The sequence below is a fragment of the Perca fluviatilis genome, chromosome 3, assembly GCF_010015445.1.
Source record: "Perca fluviatilis chromosome 3, GENO_Pfluv_1.0, whole genome shotgun sequence".
In the NCBI taxonomy this organism is placed as follows: Eukaryota; Metazoa; Chordata; class Actinopteri; order Perciformes; family Percidae; genus Perca; species Perca fluviatilis.
In genome coordinates, this window is record NC_053114.1 from 39243328 (window position 1) to 39264769 (window position 21442).

Genomic DNA, 21442 nt, shown 5'->3' on the forward strand with positions numbered 1-21442 from the left:
GAAGTTTAGTTTTGAAGGGTTCCAGTCAGGTAGTGTTTCTATCAAGCACTGGACCACAGCGGAAGAAAAACTCTCTAAACGGACTGATTCTTTTCTTTTACAAATAGAGGTTGTCCACTTTAACGGCACGAGACAAAATGACAGAAAATTACAATGCGATTAAAAATACCGTACACAGGCAAGAGAAGCCGTTGTCATGTCTCAGGATCAAACTACCATCTGATTGTATGCACTGCAAATGGTTCACAGCAAAGTAAAGAGACTAATAGTATTATAACTTGCCTTTTGTGCAGTAAATATTCCAACTTCTGCAGGAGGTGAAAAAAAGTCTGTAGAAATAATAGCCCCAAGCATGTGGGTTCCTACTGGAATTATTAAAAATGAGTCACAAATATATAGTTTCATATTTTTGAAAGGCTCAGTATGTTCCTTAAACGGCTGGGAACTGTAGGTGTTAGCAAACGTTACTCAAACAGGACTTAATAAAAGATTTGTTGGGGGCTATTTTCAGCTGCGGATGAATACACATCTAGTGTGCAAATTGTGAGTGTTTACGGCAGCAGGACGGTGTGTGTGGGATTGAGTCAAAATAAACCACAGTGTGTGTGTTCATGGTAATGAAGCAACATGGCACCCAGTGTGGCTCATTGATGTTGCTATAATTATACAATTACGTTATTGTTTTTTCTTCATATCTCTCCTTGGAAACCAGTTGCATTTGTTTTGGGGATGGCAAATCACGTTGCGTTATAAGTTATTCATGTGTGCTCCTGTGCACCATTTTCCCAAACTGGTTGTTTGAGAAGAAGTGACTTGAGAAGTGAGTTTTTGTTCTCCTTAGAGAAAAGTACAAGAAAATAAAACTTGTATGCGTTTGATTTACGGCTGATAACAATCCTCAGTATATCATGACCAGAACACAACGTCTGAGCGTTTATATCAGACTCTGATATAAAAAAGTACAACACTGAAAGGCAGACAACATCGATCGGCGTGTTCATAATAAAAGAGAAATGAATAACTGCTCATAAAAAGAAATCTTCCTGACGCCCTGCAGCAGTACAGAGCTGCTGAGCTCAGGCCTCTGCATGAGCGGAGACACACACTGGCGCTTATAGAAACCATGATGTGTGGAAAGGCAATGTGGTTTAATGTATGTTAATAAGCAAGAGTGTGTGTGAGTGTGTATGAAATCTCCAGATGGCCGCGAGAAGGAAGTGAATTTACAGTACGACGCGCGAGCAAATCGGGGGGCCGGGAGAAGGCGCTGATGATTATGACGCATAATCACACTGATTAACTTCACGTTTGACTGCTGGAGGTAAATGAATGTTTACCCACACGGCAAACAAGCATCCCCCCCCCGCCAACCACCCTCATCGCTGTGCTACGCGCTCTTTGTCGCTGGAGGTTAGAGGAGGACGAGGAGAGAGAAAACGCTGACTGTGGCGCTTTCTCCGTCGAAGCGTTCGCCATCACTGCTGTCACGTCTCACTCGTTACCATGCCAACGCCGCTGTCACAGAGCCTTTGCTGCTGGCGCCGCTCTCTGGGTCTGTCAGTCCACTGCAGGGAGGACAGACAGATGCAGCCTTTAAACGGGGGGGGGGGCTGAACTCGCCTCTTCTAAAGGAAAATCTGTCCATTTTTAGATTTGGGTGGTGAGGATAAAAATCTGTTAGTGAGGGGCTAGACTTCCTCCTGTGTTGGAAAAGAGAACAGGAGGAAACTTTATAAACAGTAAATTCAAGCTTTGGTAATAATGTCACAAGGTGCCATTTAAAGTAAAAGTAACCTAACCAATTCGCCGATCCTGCAGGGGAAATATTAGGGAGGACGGGGGTATACCAGGTTCTTCAAAAGCCTCAGCGTGATTCTGGACATTGGAGGTGTAAAGAGGGACCTGCTCAAAGATCTCCGGCTGTGTTTCACCATAAGGAATTAACAATTCGGAAATATAACGAGGAGCCAAGCCATGGTATGCCTCGAGAGTAATTCGAAAAATATCACAATTGATCTTAAAACACACTACGGAGTGTAAAGGTGATGCTGATACTGAAACCTCTCTTCCTAGTTCTACGTAGGAGCCTTGCTGCAGCAGTAATTCACTTTAGGTGGGAAAAGGACAGACGCTGGCCAAAAAAAAAAAAAGACTTTCAGTATACGAAAGGAATGGCTCTTTTTTTGGCATCATCGGACAACAGAAACAATTGGAGTATCAAGTCCTGATCAAACTGAACGGTTAGATTTCTGGCTTTCTTCTAGAGCTGGGCAATATATCGATATATCGATATCGTGATATGAGACTAGATATCGTCTTAGATTTTGGATATCGTAATATGGCATAAGCGTTGTCTTTTCCTGGTTTTAAAGGCTGCATTACAGTAAAGTGATGTCATTTTCTGAACTTACCAGACTGTTGTAACTGTTCTATTATTTGCCTTAACCCACTTAGTCATTATATCCACATTATTCATGATAATTTATCAAAAATCTCATTGTGTAAATATTTTGTGAAAGCACCAATAGTCAACACTACAATATCATTGCAGTATTGATATAGAGGTATTTGGTCAAAAATATCGTGATATTTGATTTTCTCCATATTGCCCAGCCCTACTTTCTTCTATAACTAGCAAAACACCGTCCGAGGCTTGACCAGCAGCTTGTTGCTGCACCCAACAGATAGAAATGTCGCAAGGCTGGTAAAAGATAAGAATAATAATGTAAAAGACGCCGTCTGTCCCCCACTCCATCACCAACCTAACGAACTGGGTCAGTGGTCGACACTGGACGCAAGACAAACCAGCTGGAACATAGAAGGTCACTAACACACATGCCCGGTTTGTGCTTTCTGTGTGGCTAAACCCCGGTGATCTCTGTATAAAGGCCGATGTTAAGGATGTCCCATAAAAGAAAACAAACTGTCTCTGCTTTCGGGGCGTCCTCTAGCTTACCCAGGAGAGTGTGTACCCCATGTAGGCGGACTCCGATTCTCCACTGGGCGCGCGTGTGATGCGTTCCGGTTTTGTTCAGTTCTCCGCCACGTGCCATACCACACCGGGAGCGTATCAGAAGCAGAGCGTCTTGCTGCCCGATTTGCAGATTTTATTCTGCACTACAAGTACTTTAAAGAACAACTGTGTATTTATTAAGCTAGTATCTACCTTCCACTCCAGGCACTCCTGAAATTAAACTCCATGCCTTCTCTTTTCTGGTGTTGTCCTGATAAAAAAAAAAGGATCTGTGATCCAAGATGAATCTCTCGTTGTCCGTGATGTTGTAAAGGAGACATAACAGTATTGGGGGGGGGGTCTTTTGATAAATTGACTGGATAGTCTCGCTGTTTCACTTCCTGCCTGGCTATCCGAAAGCCCAGCGGCTAGCGTGGAAACCTGCCGCCTATCTGTAGCGGAACGGAGAACCGCTTCACGCGTGCTTCTGGGACACGCCGTGGCGCGGCTGGTGGAATATCAAGCATTGACTTGAATGGCAGCGATTGCTCGCGGCGCCTCCAGAACGCAGCGCAGACGCACTCGGTGGATAATAGGGGTGAGTCCTTGGAGGCGGCCTGAGTTCGAATCCGACCTGCGGCCCTTTGCTGCATGTCGTCCCTGCTCTCTCGCCCCTTTCCTATCTTCAAGCTATTCTATCAATTAAAGGCCAAAAAAGCCCCAAAAAGTAATCTTTAAAAAAATATATCTTTGCTTTCACTTATTTGACAGGGAATGACACAAGGAGCCTCAATTTCGCACAAGCTACAACAGCAACAGAGCCTGGTGCTCGTGGGAGGCAGCGGACGGCTGCAGTCAAACTCAAGTTGGCAAAAGGCTGATAAAGGTTAAAGGAATAATTGCTTGACTTTTGGAGACCTTTTGAAAAACAGGAGATGTGGGACCAAAGACGTTTGCCCTCAAAATACCGGGAACAAAAGAAGAAACAATCCGACTAACCCCTCATGTTTCACATTAAGGAACAGAACCACCCAACGAATGTCTTTACAGTCGCGGTGCGACTACAGCAGCTCTGCTGTAATCAGTCAGACCAAAGCCATGGAAGAGGCTTCAGTAAACTGGCCACTCAGATGCCGGGAGAAAGAGTTAACCATGTGTGGAAATGAGTCGGTGAATGGAGCCGGGCTTTCACCACGATGTCGTACATCAACATGCCAGTGTCATTAAGCACTACCAGGCCCACAGAAACAGCCCAATGCAGCCTTGCGCCATGAAATTACACTGGAAATACACGGCTCGCATTAGTGATTCATTCAGACTGTTGTCATTTACATTTTAACCATTTAGCTCACACTCCTTCAGTATCTGCAGCTCCATACAGTGAGGGCAAGTGTAGGCTGAGCTGAAGTAATTCAATGTTAAGGCTCATTTTCTTTAAGTTTTACCGATTTTCACAGCAAAATACTATGACATTTTTGAAAGGAGCAGATTGGTTTAAACTGTTTTACCTAAACTCTATGTCCTTATGAAAGTGGAAGCTAATGATTTCATGTGAAGTTAATGTACTATACCAGCGGTAGGAGCGCAAGACAGAGATGCATAAGCCTGATGGGGCATTTAAAATATCATTGCAAAAAAAAAAAAAAAAAAAAAAAAAAAAAAAAAATTTAATCTCCGAATTCCAACTAAGAAATTCATTGAAATATTAAAGGGATACGCCACCGTTTGTTGAAATAGGGCTTATCACGGTCTCCCCTAGCTGTAGATACGCATTTTTTGTGCATGCATTGTTTAAGTCCGGTGCAACACCGGCAGTACCGCCGCTAGATAGCTTAGCGTAGTGAATGGAATCCTATGTTGCCGGTTAGCATGTTGTGAGTAAAAGTGAGCCAACAAAAGACAAAAAAACAACCTAATTACTTGCACTGAGACAAAAAATGCGTTGGCCCACCTATCTACAGCCAGGGGAGACCGTGATAAGCCCTATTTCAACAAACGGTGGCGTATTCCTTTAAAAGAGTTTGGATGGGACACAGGGATGCACAGAGTTCCACTTCAGCCCCTTCACTGACACTGCAGTAAGGCTCATGGCAATATTTCAGCCCCACCTCCTTGACATCCTTCCTCTTGCTCCAGTCTACCTTCATTTAATCCGTTTTTACTTCTCAGGCTCATTTCCTGTTCAGTACAGAGCTAAGTAGCAGAGCTGATTGGCGGTATATCCCAAAAACCAGTGTGTTAGATTACAGGCCTGAGGAACCTGAAGGTTGGTTCGGCCACTGCTGTTTGCCAGCTCAAGGACCTTCGGATTTCAACCGAGGGGATGGGGGTGGGGTGAGTGGAGTGAAATAGCTTGGACAGGTGAGGGCGGGGGGAAAGAGGAGATTTGGAAGAGCTACAGCACCACTCGGGACAGGAGGAGGGGACTCATGAAAGTGGGTGGAAACAAAAAACACCTGACTGTCCAATCAAAGTCCAGACAAGAACAAACGCCCAAGGCGCAGGTACAGTATCCAGGCCACCGCTTCACCTAGAGGATCATGGGACTTTGTTGCAAAAACAATTGCGACCTCCTTTCTCTGGTTACACTAAGTAGGTAAAGCTGTGAAAAAAGGACCATCCTCTTCAATAGCCGCGCTACACAAACACACCAGAGCATGACAAATGATTCGCTGTTTAATTTATTACGCTGCCAGCCGGGAGGATTTGCAGGGATGTTTTGTTCCAGCCTGCTGCGTGCCTTCTCTCTCTCTTCTGCCGGCACCTCCCACAGAAGCGCAGCCTCGAAGTTAATTACTGCTGCACTCGTACAAACACATCAAATAGGATTCGGTCTCTGCCATGATAAATCACCACAGACAGAGTCGGTCACTACAGCCAATCAGAGCTGAAGGTGCTTCTCAGTCAATACCTAGGAGGAGAGGCCACAGTGTATGTGTATGTTTGTGTGTGTGGTGTGTGTGTGTGTGTGTGTGTGTGTGTTTAAGTCTGTGTGTGTGTATGTGTGTTTAAGTCTGTGTGTGTGTGTGTGTGTGTGTGTGTGTGTGTGTGTGTGTGTGTGTGTGTGTGTGTGTGGTGTGTGTGGTGTAAGAGTTTTGTCATCTTCAAGGTGACTTTAGGAAGTTTTCTCTTACAGCCAGAGGGGAGTTTAGTATACAAGTATGCAAGTACTCTTGTGAATTTGAGTGTGTAAAGGAGCGGCGTGTGTATGTGTGTGTTGTAAAGTACCCCATAGAAGCCTAGGAGGCAGCCGGTGAATGCTGTTAAAAACTCAATTTCTGGTTTACGGCCCCTGGAGGAGGCTGGGGACCGTCAGGGTGCCGGGGTGGAGCGAGCACATCAATAACGTGCCGCTCACTCCCTTACTCGCACTCTTCTGCCTTCGTTTTGTTCTTCTTTTAAACTTTTCCTTCCCATACTTGGCTCGCATATACAGCACAGACTGATGGATCTTTACAGAGTCAACGTCAGCTTGAGCTAGACTCAGCTGGATTCAAACAGGCTGGTTTTGAGCTGTGTGTGTGTGTGTGTGTGTGTGTGTGTGTGTGTGTGTGTGTGTGTGTGTGTGTGTGTGTGTGTGTGTGTAAAAGGTGACTTTAGGAAGTTTTATTTCACAGCCAGACCAAAAGAGTGCCAGTCAAACCTCAAATCAAGGGAAACAATAGATGTATAATAAGGGAGAGCAATATCACAGCTATGTGAGATGTTTTCAATGTGTGGGGGAGTGTGAATATCGACAGTAAATGCAACTGAAATCCAGTCTTTAGTTTCCTACATATCCTGTCATTGACCAACGGGGAATTTTCAGCTTAAAATAAAATAAAACCATAACGATTAATGTAGTTTATCTTGAAAAACCCAATACACAGTACTCATTCATATTTACACAAAAGTGCCCTCGAAAAGGGACAGGATAGATAAAGGGGGCAAATAAGGGATTCCAGGTTTACTTCTGTGATGTGTAGACATAAGTCCAAGTCTCTGAAACTACTGGAGGGATGAACGCCACTCTTCTAAAAGATATTCCCTCATTTGGTGTTACTGTGATGGTGGTAGAGAGGGCTGTCTAACACGTTGGTCCAATATCACCCATAGGTGTTCAACTCTGTTCCACTGCTTTGAGATGTGTCTGTGAAGGCCATACCATATAATTCACATCATTTTCATGAAACCATTCAGTGCCCCCTCGAGCCCTGTAATGAAGCATCTGCATTCGTTATGTTTCTCCGCTCTGCACAGGTGAAACAGGGAACATTCTGCACCAGATAATCAAATGAAATCCGTCCGTTTCACTCTGCAGTTTCCCACTTCTGTATTGCGTAAGCATGCTGTCGTCCTCAGCTCTCAGTCTCAGCTTTGTTTATCTGACCCAGCAGAGCGAGAAGCCTGCGATAGCGTTTGGGCAGCGTCAGAGGTTTTGACGTTCTTATCGTCCTGGCTAAGGGCCGCCGGACAACAAACGCCTGCGTCCCTCCGCAGGTCATTTATTACAGTAGACTATCATCTAACATCTAGTCAGCAAGGGGACAGCCGGCTCCGAAGGCTCATCCATCCCCACATCAGCAGACACATCTGCGATTCCCATTATGATAACGCGCGCAGAAGGCCAGAGCGTACAGCAGTAATACAGGATCTTTCACACAACAAATATAATGACTGAGCGTGTGGGGAACACTGAAAAGTAATCATTATACATTTTTGCTACGAGTCATAACACCAGTACTAATAACAATAGAGATCTTTCCTGTATTTAGTTAATAAAAGCTTAAGCATGTACTGATCTAAACTCAGAAAGGTCTTTCCTGGGATAAATGCTCTGGCACACATGAAGTAGTGCATTTATGTTTCCAATTTCTTTGGAATAAACAGAAGAAGAACTGGGTAGTGAGCATGAGTAGCAACACTATGGCTGAACAGATGAAGAAAACCTCCTGAAATCTCAAAGTTCTTCAACAGAGCGCGATGTCTGTCTGAGATGAAAAGGTCCCAAAGATGAAAAAGCAGGATAAGACGCTGATGCTTTGTTGCCTCCTAGTTTTTGCTTTTGTTTGTTTGTTGGACTTCCTATTAAAGCGAGACTACTAAACAGCAGGACAACGGTAAATGCTAAAACATAGTGTAATAACAGTACAAGTTGACTCCGTAATGTCAGTTATCTAATGTTTGTCTTACCAGACCAAGTAAGGCTGTGACAGCAAAACACTTCAGTGTATTAAATTGAGCAAAGTGCTTTTTAGTGCTATTAATAAGTGGAATTCACTTTTCATTGGTACAAAAAAATGTGCAATTGATTCTTTTAAAAGTTACATAGTCTCACTTTCCAATGTGTTGGACACACTAGTTGACTGTATAGATTGTACTTTGACAGATACACTGAAGAATGTCAATATCAGAACAAGGTTTTTTGGTTATTGTGATTTTAAATTATTACATATAATTTTTTCAAGTTGATTGGATTTGTTGGATTGTACCTGTCAAGTTGGCAATAACACAGCTGTCTGATTTAATCACTATGGTAAAAAATTAATAAATATTTGTGTTAAAGTGAACACGTTTATGGCCGGTCGATGACATTTATAGTATCTCACAAAAGTGAGTACACCCCTCACATTTTAGTAAATATTTCATTATATCTTTTAATGGGACAACACTGAAGAAATGACACTTTGCTACAATGTAAAGTATTAAGTGTACAGCTTGTATAACAGTGTAAATGTGCTGTCCCCTCAAAATAACTCAACTTTAAAAATAAAAATCTGCCTGCCTCTATGGGAATTTAACATAGGGGTGTACTCACTTTTGTTGCCAACGGTTTAGATATTAATGGCTGTGTGTTGAGTTATTTTGAGGGGACAGCACATTTAAACTGTTATACAAGCTGTACACTTAATACTTTACATTGTAGCAACGTGTAATTTCTTCAGTGTTGTCCCATTAAAAGATATAATGAAATATTTACTAAAATGTGAGGGGTGTACTCACTTTTGTGAGATACTGTATTAAACTGTAGAGCAACAACAGTAAGGTGAATGTCACAAAAAGCGATACAAGATGCTCTGTCATGTTTGCTGGAGTTTTCAGAGAGCATCCATACAGCTACTCCTCTCAGCAAGCTGCACCACTTAAACGTACTTTTATCTGCTGATTCTATAAATATTTCACTGGTCAGTTACAAAGCGCTCCTCTTGTAACGTGTCATGATTCAAAGGCCTGCAACCGGCTATCAGATGAAGTTTTACATGCTGTCTCTGATGGCTAGATGTGATTGGTTTTGATCCCTCGCTGTCTCTGCAGGTGACAGATAACGGGTGTCAACCAGCCTGACTACATCTCCACCACAGACAGATTACCCGCCGCAGCTCGCTATGACGGACCGCAAAAGGTCCACGAGAGGAAAATAAAATCATGAAAGAAAGTAAACCTACACAACGCAAACCTAAATGAAACACCGAATGGAACTTAAGTAAACCGAGCCCTGGGTATCCTGCTCTGCCTTTGAGAAAATGAAAGCTCAGATGGGCTGATCTGGAATCTTCTCCTTATGAGGTCATAAGGAGCAAGGTTACCTCCCCTTTCTCTGCTTTGCCCGCCCAGAGAATTTGGCCCACCCATGAGAGAGAGAGAGAGACATCATGGCTTTCAAACGAGCAAAGTGGCAGTTGGTCAAGGCCACACCCCCACCCTCCACCTTGCCCCCCCTCTCTGCTTCTCAATAGCTACAGACACAGAAATGGCACATCCTAAGTAAAGCTCATTGTGGGACTGGCTCTAGTGGCTGTAATTCTGCACCAAGGCTGAATTTCGGGAAAAATACTTCAGATACAGTATTAGGGGACCACTAAGGTCTATATAAAAGCATCCAAAGAGCACCATGTCATGGGACCTATAAATACAAAACTAGTGTTGCAGAGTGTTTCCTAGCCGTGTGGTGGTCTGTGTGTTACTGACCTGCTTGGACAGAGACAGGCCTCTCCAGTAGGAAGACAGTCTGTTTCCAGTGCGTCTTTGTGACCTGAGGACCCGTGGAGAACATCACCTGGTGTGTGAATACATGAAGAAAAATAAAAAATGAAAAAAAGAGCATAGACATCACAAAGCAGTGGGAAAGAGCACAATGTCATGTTGTAGCATTATGCAAAAAAAACAAAACATAAAGGACATGAAATCTGCTTTTGAATCCGTTTAAACCAATTCACTACTTTTAAAAGAAATTCTGGATATGTTTAGGTGAAAATCTATATAAAATCAAAAGCAATTAGTCTTAATTTGAGCCTATGGGAAACCATGATATTCACATAAATTTTGTTTAATGTGAGTCCATATGCAATAGTAACTGAAAAGAGCAATACAATTTAAAAGTTGAGAGTTATAAACCTGGAAAGATTCAAACATACAGTAGGTGTCTCATTCTCAAAAAACACAAGGAAAACTTACTGGAGGTCCTGAAGGAGTCTGGTTTAGATTAAAATAAAGCTGCACAAAATCTTGGAATCAAGAAGTCAATGCACTCTTACACTCCATTTATAGCTTAGTCTGCATTATAAATAAAAACTAACTGCACTGTATTTATAAAGCAAACAGAGAATCCCATGTTACATTGTTCCAGCCTTAGCTCCTAGTGGAGATGGACATTTACTGGATCATCCATAGCATGCAGTTTGCGTCTCAGGTACAATAGGAAGTGCAATCAAAAGGCATATCTGTGTTGCTCACAGAGCTTGGCATCGGCTGTTCCAACTGGCCGGCTCTGCTGGGTAAATGCTTATATCAGCAGTCGGCTAGGACGCCATGTCGATTGCCAGCGAACGCCTCAGGGAGGAGGAACACGCTAAAGCGTGAACATAATTGAGTTTCTGTTAAATGGCTTGGCTGTTGCCGCCGCTGCTTACCTTGTTGCTGCAGCCTTTGTCAAAGAAAATGTCAAAGTAGCCGACAATTGCCTGCAATGAAATACGAGGGCCGTGTTAGAATGTGACAGTACAATAAACCCCTGGGTTGTTTGACTAGCCTGCAACTCTGACATGCAGAGCTGAGAGAGAGGCAGGAGGCAGAACAAGTCTCAGGGTTTTAATGAGCAAAATGAGCTAAATGAGCAGCTGTGTTTAGGAATATGGCAGTAAAACCAAACTGGGAATAACGTTCACTGTTCAAATATTTACAGGTATCTTTACAGTACTTAGCATGAGAGACAAGAATTTACACTAGAAAATTCAGGAAGAGATTTTGACAGTGTGCCGACTACTTGGTGCACATCTCATTAACAGTGGCTTAAGTGTGAGAGAGAGAGAAAGAGAAAAAAATACAATGGTTGAGTAAAGGCCATCATCACCGAAAAAACAAATCTGCTGTTTGACATGTCCTGCAAAGTGAGGGCAACGTGGCCTACAGTAAAGATGGCTCCATGATAGGAGGAGTAGTGTGTATGTGTGATTTCCTTACGATTTCCAATTAAAGTCTATGGGAAATTTTGCGTCGTCTTTTGCGAATTTCTTGAAAACCGCAAGGCAAATCTAAGAAAAGTCATAGCACACCATTCACGATCATTCCGCAAATTTTGATGTATTTTTAGCGCATGTGTTGGCAATGCTGCGTGACAAAAATGTGGCGGAAGATGAAGAATATTATTATTATTTATAAGTATGACGAATACTAGTCACTGTACCGATTGCTGCTATTGCAGCACATCAGCACACTGAATTAGTTTGCTTGCTATTAGGGCTGCAACGATTCTTCGAATAACTCGAATAATTCGATTACAAAAAATCCTCGAAGCAAAATTCTTTGCCTCGAAGCTTCGTTAAATCAATGTAATTAAGGTTGTACGGCTCACTGTGTTTCCGCACGGAGGATTATTACTAGCGCACAAGAGGTTTGCGCTTCTGCGGACACAAGACTGACGGCCCATATTACAAATGAAGGAAGACGAAAATAGCGAGGGTCTAAAAGGGAGAGACAGGCGAGAGAAAACGACAGAAAGTTTGGGATCATTTTAAGCTGCAAACATGCTGCTACATCACCTCTGTAACAAACCTCCAGTGTACTCATCCATTCCACGGAGCCAACCCGACACAAGGTAGCTAATGTCTGCTGCTCTCGTCCACCGCGCTGTTTACACAACTAGCCTACAACATGCTACTCTGCTAATAGCGATGTTTTAACAAGCTAAAACGAAAGCTGTCGGTTTGTTGTGTAACTTTTTATTAGTTTGCTTCTAATCTTTGGAAATGTAGCTGCTGCCGGAGACAAACCGGCTCCTCCCCCCAGCATGGCTACTTAATATGCACGTGAATGACGTCATCATGCATTCTTTATTCTTTCTCCTCACCATAGATATAGCTGTGCTCCTACTGTGTATTAGGCTTCTGAAAATGTGTCCCCCACAACAGTGTAGTTGAGTAGCCCTGCTGTAAACCCTCTGGTCAGTGAACAGCTCTTTTGCATATCCAGTGCAAAGAGCCAGAGGCAATAAGGGGAATTGGGCCACCAAAATGTACTATTGTAATGTATTTCTTTTTAAAGGGTCTTGGAATTTGGCAATAAAAATGTTGCTTTTTTCTAAAAGGAAACCAGTCTTTGTATATATACAAAGGCGGAACAAGGCTCACAATAATAAATATTTACTATTGCTGTTTACTAAGTATTTCTTACTAAGTATTTCTTATCCGATTACTCGATTAATCGATGGAATAATCGGTAGAATATTCGATTACTAAAATAATCGATAGCTGCAGCCCTACTTGCTATGCTTACCATGTCATTGTCGTGTGTGTGTGTGGTCTAGAGAACTGAAGTAATGGCTACCCTTTTACTGAGACAGTTGGGTATCAATATGACTCATGTGAGCACTGCACTCGTCAACACTCCTTCCTCTTAAAAGCAACTTGGTTTCTCCTTTAGGCTGAGTCAACAGCAGCTCCCATGTGCTCCCTCTCACCTCTACTGGGAGACTTGTCACCGGACAAAAGAAATAAATTATGAGGCAGCCACCAACAACATCAAGGCAATTTTGCTGACAAAAAAAAATAAAATCCAGCTTGGTACATGAAATTAGCAAAGGTGGCTATTTTGGTGACAGTGTTATGAAAACACTCAGCACAGAGGAGGAATCGGTTCAGGAAAATAAACACTAATGTGATTTTGGTCCAACTGAATATGAATGTGTGTTCATCTGAATAATGCCCACTAGGGGACTGACAAATCTTGTCTCTCAGTGAATGCATTGTTATGTTTTGCAAACCAAAGAAGAAGAAACTAGCCAGCCTGAAGCTTCATTAAAGCTTTTTTAGGTCTTAGATGTGGCCAGAAATAACACACTTCTTTTCCTTCATATTTAGTTTTCAATTCACTAAATGCCTGCATGGAAATGCACTCTTTCCTTACAAATATTACATACTGTTTGCTGATATGGATTTACAGAGCTGTGAACACAACGGAGTGAAAACATTCACATATCTGAAACAAATTGAGGTAAAGTCCAGGGAAAAAAAACACCCCCCCAGGCTTGTTTTCCTACCATTTCTCCCCCCACTGAAGGAAGAGAGGCACTCTATCAATCTCAGGAGCACACTTGTAGTAGCAATGATGCAGAACTAATAGCTTTTAATCCTGACGCAGCTGACAACTTGGAGGCCAGCTTTCTGAGACAAAGAAAAGCCGGATCAATGGAAGAGAGGGAAAGAGGAAAACAGAGGGACAGAAGAGAGAAAAAGGAGGATAGATAGAGGAAACTTGAAAAGGAGAGAAGGAGCTGAGAGAAAGTGGCCGTAACATAAAGTAAAAGCTGGGGAGGAGGTTTGTTTTTTTACAGAGGTTTTTAATTGATTTGTATCACTTGGAGAAGCAAAAGCACCATCTGTTCCCAGCTTCTGTAAACGTCTCCTAAATTGTATTTAAATATCGTCTGCAAGTTAAACTGGCAAAGAAAGATCTTTTTTCATAATGCATCTACACACAGCACACACAAAGATACACATACGCAGACTTGATAACCGTGCTGCCGTCAGAAGCTGTGTTTAACACACTCCGCGCACAGAGGCTTCAATCAACCTTTATCGACCGAGACAGGCAGGGGCGGCATGCTAGCTCACTACTAAAGCCAGAAAAGAACCCAAAGTGGATGAAAGAGCATGTCAACCCAATGCAATTATGGCTTTTAATGAACGCTACACAGACACTCGGTACTGAGGTAATTAGGAAATTAGCCATAATTACTCGTCAGGCAGAGCGGATTCACCTCTCTCAGCCGGAGAGGCAGAGATCATCCTCATCGCGCCTCGCTGATGACAACGCCTCGTAAGCGAGATTGATTGTCACTTCTGTGTTGTGCAACTTTCACACAGCAGCGAGACAGGCAATTAAAATATAGGCCACAGAGTGAAACTTGCAAATATCAAACTGGCAGAGGAGCTCGTGGTCTCACTGCTCCATTGAAATTCACATTTGAAAAAGATATAAAAAGGAATATAACTGACTCATGCATGGAACACAAAAGTTGTTATAATAAGCAATAAAGATCTTGATGACTCACACCTGATATGGAGTGTTCCAGGCCGAGCTGATCACAGGCTTTTAATGCTTTCTGATTTAAACTGGGCAGGGGGTAGAGAGTTTATCAAACTTCTTGGGACCCTTTGAAAGGACATAAGCTTTTACGACACCCAGTATAACAGTACAGCAAGATTTAAACTTTAACACCAGATGGGAACTGAAAACTATTTTTCAGCAGCAAAAGGAGGGCTGCTTTCTAATTCCATTAAATTTTATTTATAGTGTCAAATCATAACAGAAGTTATCTCCGGACACTTTACAGATAAAGTAGGTCTAGAACAGGGGTCTTCAACGTTTATTAAGCCAAGGACCCCTTAACTAAAAAAGAGACGGAGCAGGGACCCCCTACTTTATATATTGTATAAAATGAGGTTGCATATTAAACTGGGCCTACAATAACGTGTAGGCGACCTAAAGCCTTTATATTTTTGCATAGAATACCAAGCTATTAAAACAATAATTGTTGGCATGATTTTATAAATCATCTTTTAATATTAAACATGTGGCACAAGAATCTTAGGATTAACTGTATGGGTAAATGGCTATCTTAGTGACTACCTTACCTATAGGCCAGTGAGCCTATCATCAGTGGTGATAGGTGGTTTTATTTGCTAATATGTCAGAATGATGTTAAGACATTTTAATTTATGAAAAAACCTTTTTGACAATAATTTGGAGGCCCCCCTGCAGTGACTCTGAGGACCCTGTGGGGAAGATCTCTGGTCTAGACCACACTCTCAATTTACAGAGACCCAACAATTCCCCAAAGAGCAAGCACTATCTTTACTTGATAATAATAAAAATGAAATAAAATTGGCCATTTGGGGACAGATAAGTATCAACACAAGCTGATAGATAACACAACCTTCAACATATCACAGCTTATTGAGTTGTTATGGCTAACATGTTAGCAGACATTTTCCATCTACATTCATCAAACACAGAAATAGCATTCAGTCACATCGTTGTCAACCCAATGATATGCAATGGTTTTGTTTTTCTCAACTTCTGAGAAAAATACCAAGGTCTCCAGCCGCTACATATTTGGCAAGAGCGACAAACCGAGAGAACAAGGGAAGAGAAAGGGTAAACTTAAAGCATAGAGACACATACACACACCCACACAACAAAAACAGGACAAATCAGAATGCTTTTCATTTTCATCAGCGTTTAGCCTTGGGCCCCTGGCTCTGTCTGTGATAAGTGATGACAGCGGGCTTCCTGGCGGCCCACGGAGGAGGCTCTGCAACACTGCGGCTCTCCGGCCCCCATTCTCCAGGAAGAGCAGGGGGAAAATTAATAATTATCATCATGGATAACACCAAGAGGGAGCAATTCATCATTGCTTCCCTTTCGCCCGGCTGTGTGTCAGCGAGCTGCGTGGCCCGGCCAGATACTATTATACGATGTAAGGAGGGGTGTGTGGGGGGGTTTAAGGGGAGGGAGAGGGACGGGGCGCTGAGGGGGGAGGGAGGAAGGGGGCGGCAGAAGAGCAGGCTAATTCGCTTTTGATGGGGTTTATCCAGGCGTGGAGGCTTCAAGCACGACCACATCATGGTTGGTGTGAATTCCCTCCCCCATCTCTCCTCTCAGCCTCTCCACCCAACTGCTGCCACTCCAGCGAGGTGGAGCATGAATCAGGCTTGGCTGCTGCGCACCTCCAGTCGGTGTTTCTCACTCATGATGCCTCTCTCACACACACACACACACACACGCACACTCACACGCACACTCACACGCACACGTACACACTCACACTCACACACAGTACTGTAACAGATTCACGCTGTGCAAGACGGACTGTGGTTAGCTGCATCACTGAGCTTTGTTAGGGTAATCTCATAGAAATAAAAACACTGAACACAGATTTAAGTTCAAGGTGGGTGCTGGTAAAACGTGTGGTGTAACAGACGCACAACTTTTCGACCCACCCCCCCATTTTATGACTATTGGTCATAATAAGTTTTTACTCACCTCTGTTGTCGAGATTTGAGAAACACAAATTCTGGCATCAGGGCAAGGAGCACAATCATCCTACAGCTGTCCCCCCCCCCCAAAAAAAAAAATTCTATTTAAATCTCAAACACTTGCCTTTGAGTGCTACCGAAAGTAAACCCAAAGAAAGCAGAATTGTGGTTCTTACTTCATGGTCAACTTTCTGGCTGGCTACCTGCTGCATTGATGAGAGCTCTCTGGTGCGTTTATGTGAGTGGCTGGGGCTAGTTTTTGATTTAGCTTTAGCTAAGCAAACATTAGCACATTTTCCAAATTGCAAAAATAAAATGACAAGGTCTTCCTCAACTGCCACTATTAATAAAGAGACAGTGGCTAATTGCCCTACTGCTGCTATGCACTTTGCTCCTACAGCTACACGGATTTCCAGAGGACTACTTTCTAGGATTACTTTTGATTGGACTAAAAAAGATTGTGGCCCAAATCTTTACATTGGAGTGTGGGGAGGAGCTTCACACACTCATTTATTCATTTGTTTAGTGTGACATTTGGTTTAAAACATGCATTTATCATTTAATTTTAGATCTAGTTTAGTTTCAATAATATATTTGCTTTATTTAGAATGTTTATGTTCAAGTATCTGTTTCATGTTTGCTTTGATTTCGACTCTCTGTTGGGAATGGTGCACACATGAATGCCCCCTGTTCCACCAGGTAGTGGCAATAAAATATTGTCATGGCCAATACTCATACTCATAACATATGGGAATTACACCCAGCTTATAGCAGTATCAAAGTCCCCCCCATTAAGAACAGCACTGCTGAAAAAAGGTAAAAGGTACTTCATTGTCACATACACGTAGCGAAATTCATTCTCTGCATTTAACCCATCCCTCAAGGGAGCAGTGGGCAGCCAATCACAGCGCCCGGGGACCAACTCCAGATCTGAGCCAGTCAGAGCACTGACTGGAGAACCTAGTACATGTTTTTAACATACTCCAGATCTGAGCCAGTGCCTTGATCACAGGCACTGACTGGAGAACCTAGTGCATGTTTTTAACATACTCCAGATCTGAGCCAGTGCCTTGATCACAGGCACTGACTGGAGAACCTAGTGCATGTTTTTAACATACTCCAGATCTGAGCCAGTGCCTTGATCACAGGCCCTGACTGGAGAACCTAGTGCATGTTTTTGATGGTGGGGGAAACCGGAGCACCCAGAGGAAACCCACGCAAACATGGGGAGAACATACAAACTCCACGCAGAAAGGCCCCGGAACGACCTGGATTGGAACCTAGAACCTTCTTGCTGTGAGGCCACAGTGCTAACCATTGGGCCACCATGCTGCCATTAATATTATTATACGATTATACGGTATATGGTATAAATAATCTGGGATGTCTGGTGCCTGAATTTGGTGTAACCACTATCCCTCTTAGTGATTGCCTAAATTTTTCACAATGCTATTAGACAACCTCCAGTGTGCCTGAAAGTGATGCATTTAGCTCATGTTGAGGACAGTTCTATAATGAAAGAGTTTTTTTTTTGAAAAAAGCGAAATAGCTAAAGCTAAAAAAAAAAGCCTGCCGAAAACAATTCTTGTTGACAGTCAGAAGATCCCCTAACTCTGAATGCTATGTACTTTACACTGTTGAGAGTTAAAGAGTGGACTTTTTTTTTATCAACAGTCCCCTTCTTAATGTGCTGAAAATCGTCCTTGAAGTTGACGAGCGCCTGCCCCGTCAGTCCAGAAGGCCATCCCCCCCACACACAATTTAAATTTGATGGAAAGCAGGTTCGAGATGGATTGCAGAGACATTTTTCTCTGCAGCGCTACAGTAGCTACATCAGCAGCAGTGTTAAAATTAATTACAGACAGAAACTTATTCTCTCCTGCAACACCATCAGCATACATCATTTTCAGCCTTTAGGAGGGGGTGAGGCATTTTTGCTACCTGTTCTACAGTTCAGGTAAATGGATCATGGAGCTCTAGGGGCTAAAAAGGACAAAAAAGGTGAGGTTATAGATGCCCTGAGAGAATTTCTGATCCAAGTTTTAATGAAAGTTTCAGCACATGCACTACCAGTCAAAAGTTTGGGGGATTGCTTAGAAATTTCCATTCCACTCCATTATAGACAGAATACCAGCTGATCTGAGTGGGTGGCTGAAATGCAATATCTACATTGCCCATTATCAGCAACCATTCATCCAATGTTCCAAAGGCACATTCTGTTTATCATTTTAAAAGGCTAACTGAGAAAACATTGGAGAACCCTTTTGCAATTATGTAAGCACATAATGTAATCTGAAAACTGCCGCCCTGGTTAAAAAAAACAATGCAACTGATCTCAGCTGGTATTCGGTCTATAATGGAGTGGAATTGAAATTTCTAAGTGACCCCAAACTTTTGACCGGTAGTGTATATATTGTGTATTAGGCTCGGTTTGCAAAGGCAGACACAATGTATACAAGACGTGGAGCATGTGAGGTGTAGAAGGGAGGCAAGGAAAGGAGGGATTAGAAAAAAGCACGCGTGTGAGAGGATTTGTCTTGTGCATGAACGGCGCAGACGCAGGGGTTGTGCTGTTCATTTAATGCAAGGTTAGGCAGACTGAGCTGATGAATGGACTGTCGACAGGAGAACAAAAGCAGGCGCTCCATCACAGGAGGCGCAGCAGCTCTCCCTCACCGATCCCCGAGCACTGGTCCAGGAGCGGTTTACCCTTCACACATCCTAACCTTAACTAATACTGAGGAGCTGCAGCCAATACTGACTACAGATCAGTATCTTTATGGTAGCATCACCCTACTCCTGCAGGTCAATAATCCCATCTGTAAATCCTGGGACAAGCAGGCTGGATGGAGGAGGCGAGTATCTACAAATGTGTACAAAAGTGATACATTCTACACAGAATACCTGCATTATAAAAGCTAGAAACAACTGGATAAAATGAGCCTGATAGCACGACTTAATGATAAATCATATACACGAGATACAAAGTCACGCACTTTTGCATATCAGCCGGCCAACTATAGATTACTAGAAGCGTGAAATAGCAGGAAGAAAGCAGGGAAAGAGTGGTCGTGCATCTAAAAACCTCAAAATAAAAAACGGAAATATTACACCTCCGTACCATGCAATCCCATCATCTGTTTTGCTGCAGGAACACTAACATGACTGGACTTACATTCTAGATCTAGAAACTGGATGTTTTCAATTACAGAGCAGAAAAGACAGGAAAAATGAGAGGATGTTTACAAATCCCATTAAACTCACCGGCCGGGGAGCACAGGCCAGATAATAACCACCTATTGATTATCCATTAAACCAATACGCCAGACAGTGCAGTGACACTGCAGCACAACACAAAGCTGCTCTAACACAATGGGCTTTTCTACAGACAGATCACTTCTCACAGCGCAGAGCGTCAGAGCCTGCAGAGGCTATTCTGTAGTCGGCAGGTTGCTGCTGGTATCACAGAGAGAAATGTGGCTCAGACGCTGGAGGAAGTTCAGGGAAAGTGTGTGTGTGTGTGGGGGTTATGTGGCTGCCAGCACCTCACCAAATAGACTCATAAACCATTCTTCCATGCTTTAGAGGCCTGTAGCTGACCCTCACTGAAGACACACACTTCAACTTTGTGTTGCAGCCGTTGGTCGGGCTGACCTACACACCAGAACTCAAAGGTTCAGCCAGGTTTCAGATGACTCGTGTAATGTCTTACATAAGACTCTTTATTTTTCTCTTTGGGTTAATTAACCGCATTTCTTTTCAGTGATGGAAATAAATGAGTCGACTGGTTTAACATAGTTTGATTTTGACAGAGATACATGAATATGTCGGGGGTGTGCTGGTTAATAGGGTTGAATTGTCTTTGAAATCCCTTAAACGTGTTAAAATCTTACATATTGTTTTCGAAGTTCATTTCAGACTGACTTTTATCAACAACAATAGAGCTGACCAACAACAATGTATTCACAATCATACTGCATCAGTTGTTTCAACGCTATGTCCTGGTAATTGCTGCACACAAGTTGTTCATTTGAGAGCACAAATTAAATAATGAAAGAGTACTAATTAGTTTATTTTCCTTAAAGCGTAACTCTCGCCAAAATGCAGCCTGGGGTCTTTTATTGAATGTACCCGAGTCAAACTTTTGTTTAAAAGCATAAATAGGACGTTAGCGCCACTTTTAAGATTGACCGTATTTTTGTTTTCGGTCAAATGGCCTTTTGAATGGGAGTGCTAGGGGCACTACTATGATCGCATCAAAATCGCTATTTTTAAAACACTAAGAAGGTTCGACACAACGTGAAACTTTGCTCCAAGTGTCAACAGGGGCTCTACACATGAACTCAGCATTGAGAACATTGTTTGTGTACACAGAGTTTACTAAAAATAGAGGTTTTGAACTCACTTTAGCAGTTTGTTTTTCCGCTTGCCACCATCTTGCCAGTCAAAAAGAGTCGATCTCCGAACGCAACGTAACAGGGAGGAGAGTAAAGATGGAAAGCTCATTGTTCCATATAAATGAACGGATAATTTGTTGTTTTGTCGTTAGTGAAAAACAATATTGAACTTGTAGTTGAAAAAGGAGCCTCATATAAGAATGACATTTCCTCCTATGGAGTCCGCTCATTCGCATTCGGAGATCGACTCTTTTTGACTGGCAAAATGGCGGCGAGCGGAAAACCAACAGCTGAAGTGAGTTCTTTTTAGTAAACTCTGGGTACACAAACAATGTTCCCAATGCTGGAGTTCAGGTGTAGAGCCCCTGGTGATACTTGGAGCAAAGTTTCATGTTGTGTCGAGCCTTCTTAGTGTTTCAAAAATAGCGATTTTGATGCGATCATAGTAGTGCCCCTAGCACTCCCATTCAAAAGGCCATTTGACCGAAAACAAAGAAATACAGGCAATCTTAAAAGTGGCGCTTACGTCCTAAAGTTTGACTCGGGTACCTTCACATAAAGACCCTAGGTTGCATTTT

At 42.7% G+C, this 21442-nt stretch overlaps 1 protein-coding gene across 1 annotated transcript in view; it reads right to left on the bottom strand.

Moving 5' to 3' along the window:
* Positions 1-21442, bottom strand: part of prmt3 (protein arginine methyltransferase 3) — a 63255-nt gene that overhangs the window by 653 nt on the left and 41160 nt on the right. Inside the window, exons 14-15 of the mRNA XM_039795348.1 lie at positions 10843-10893; positions 9902-9989 (exon numbers count right to left, since the gene is read on the bottom strand). Coding sequence (XP_039651282.1) covers positions 9902-9989; positions 10843-10893 — 139 coding nt within the window. The remainder of the gene's footprint in view (positions 1-9901; positions 9990-10842; positions 10894-21442) is intronic.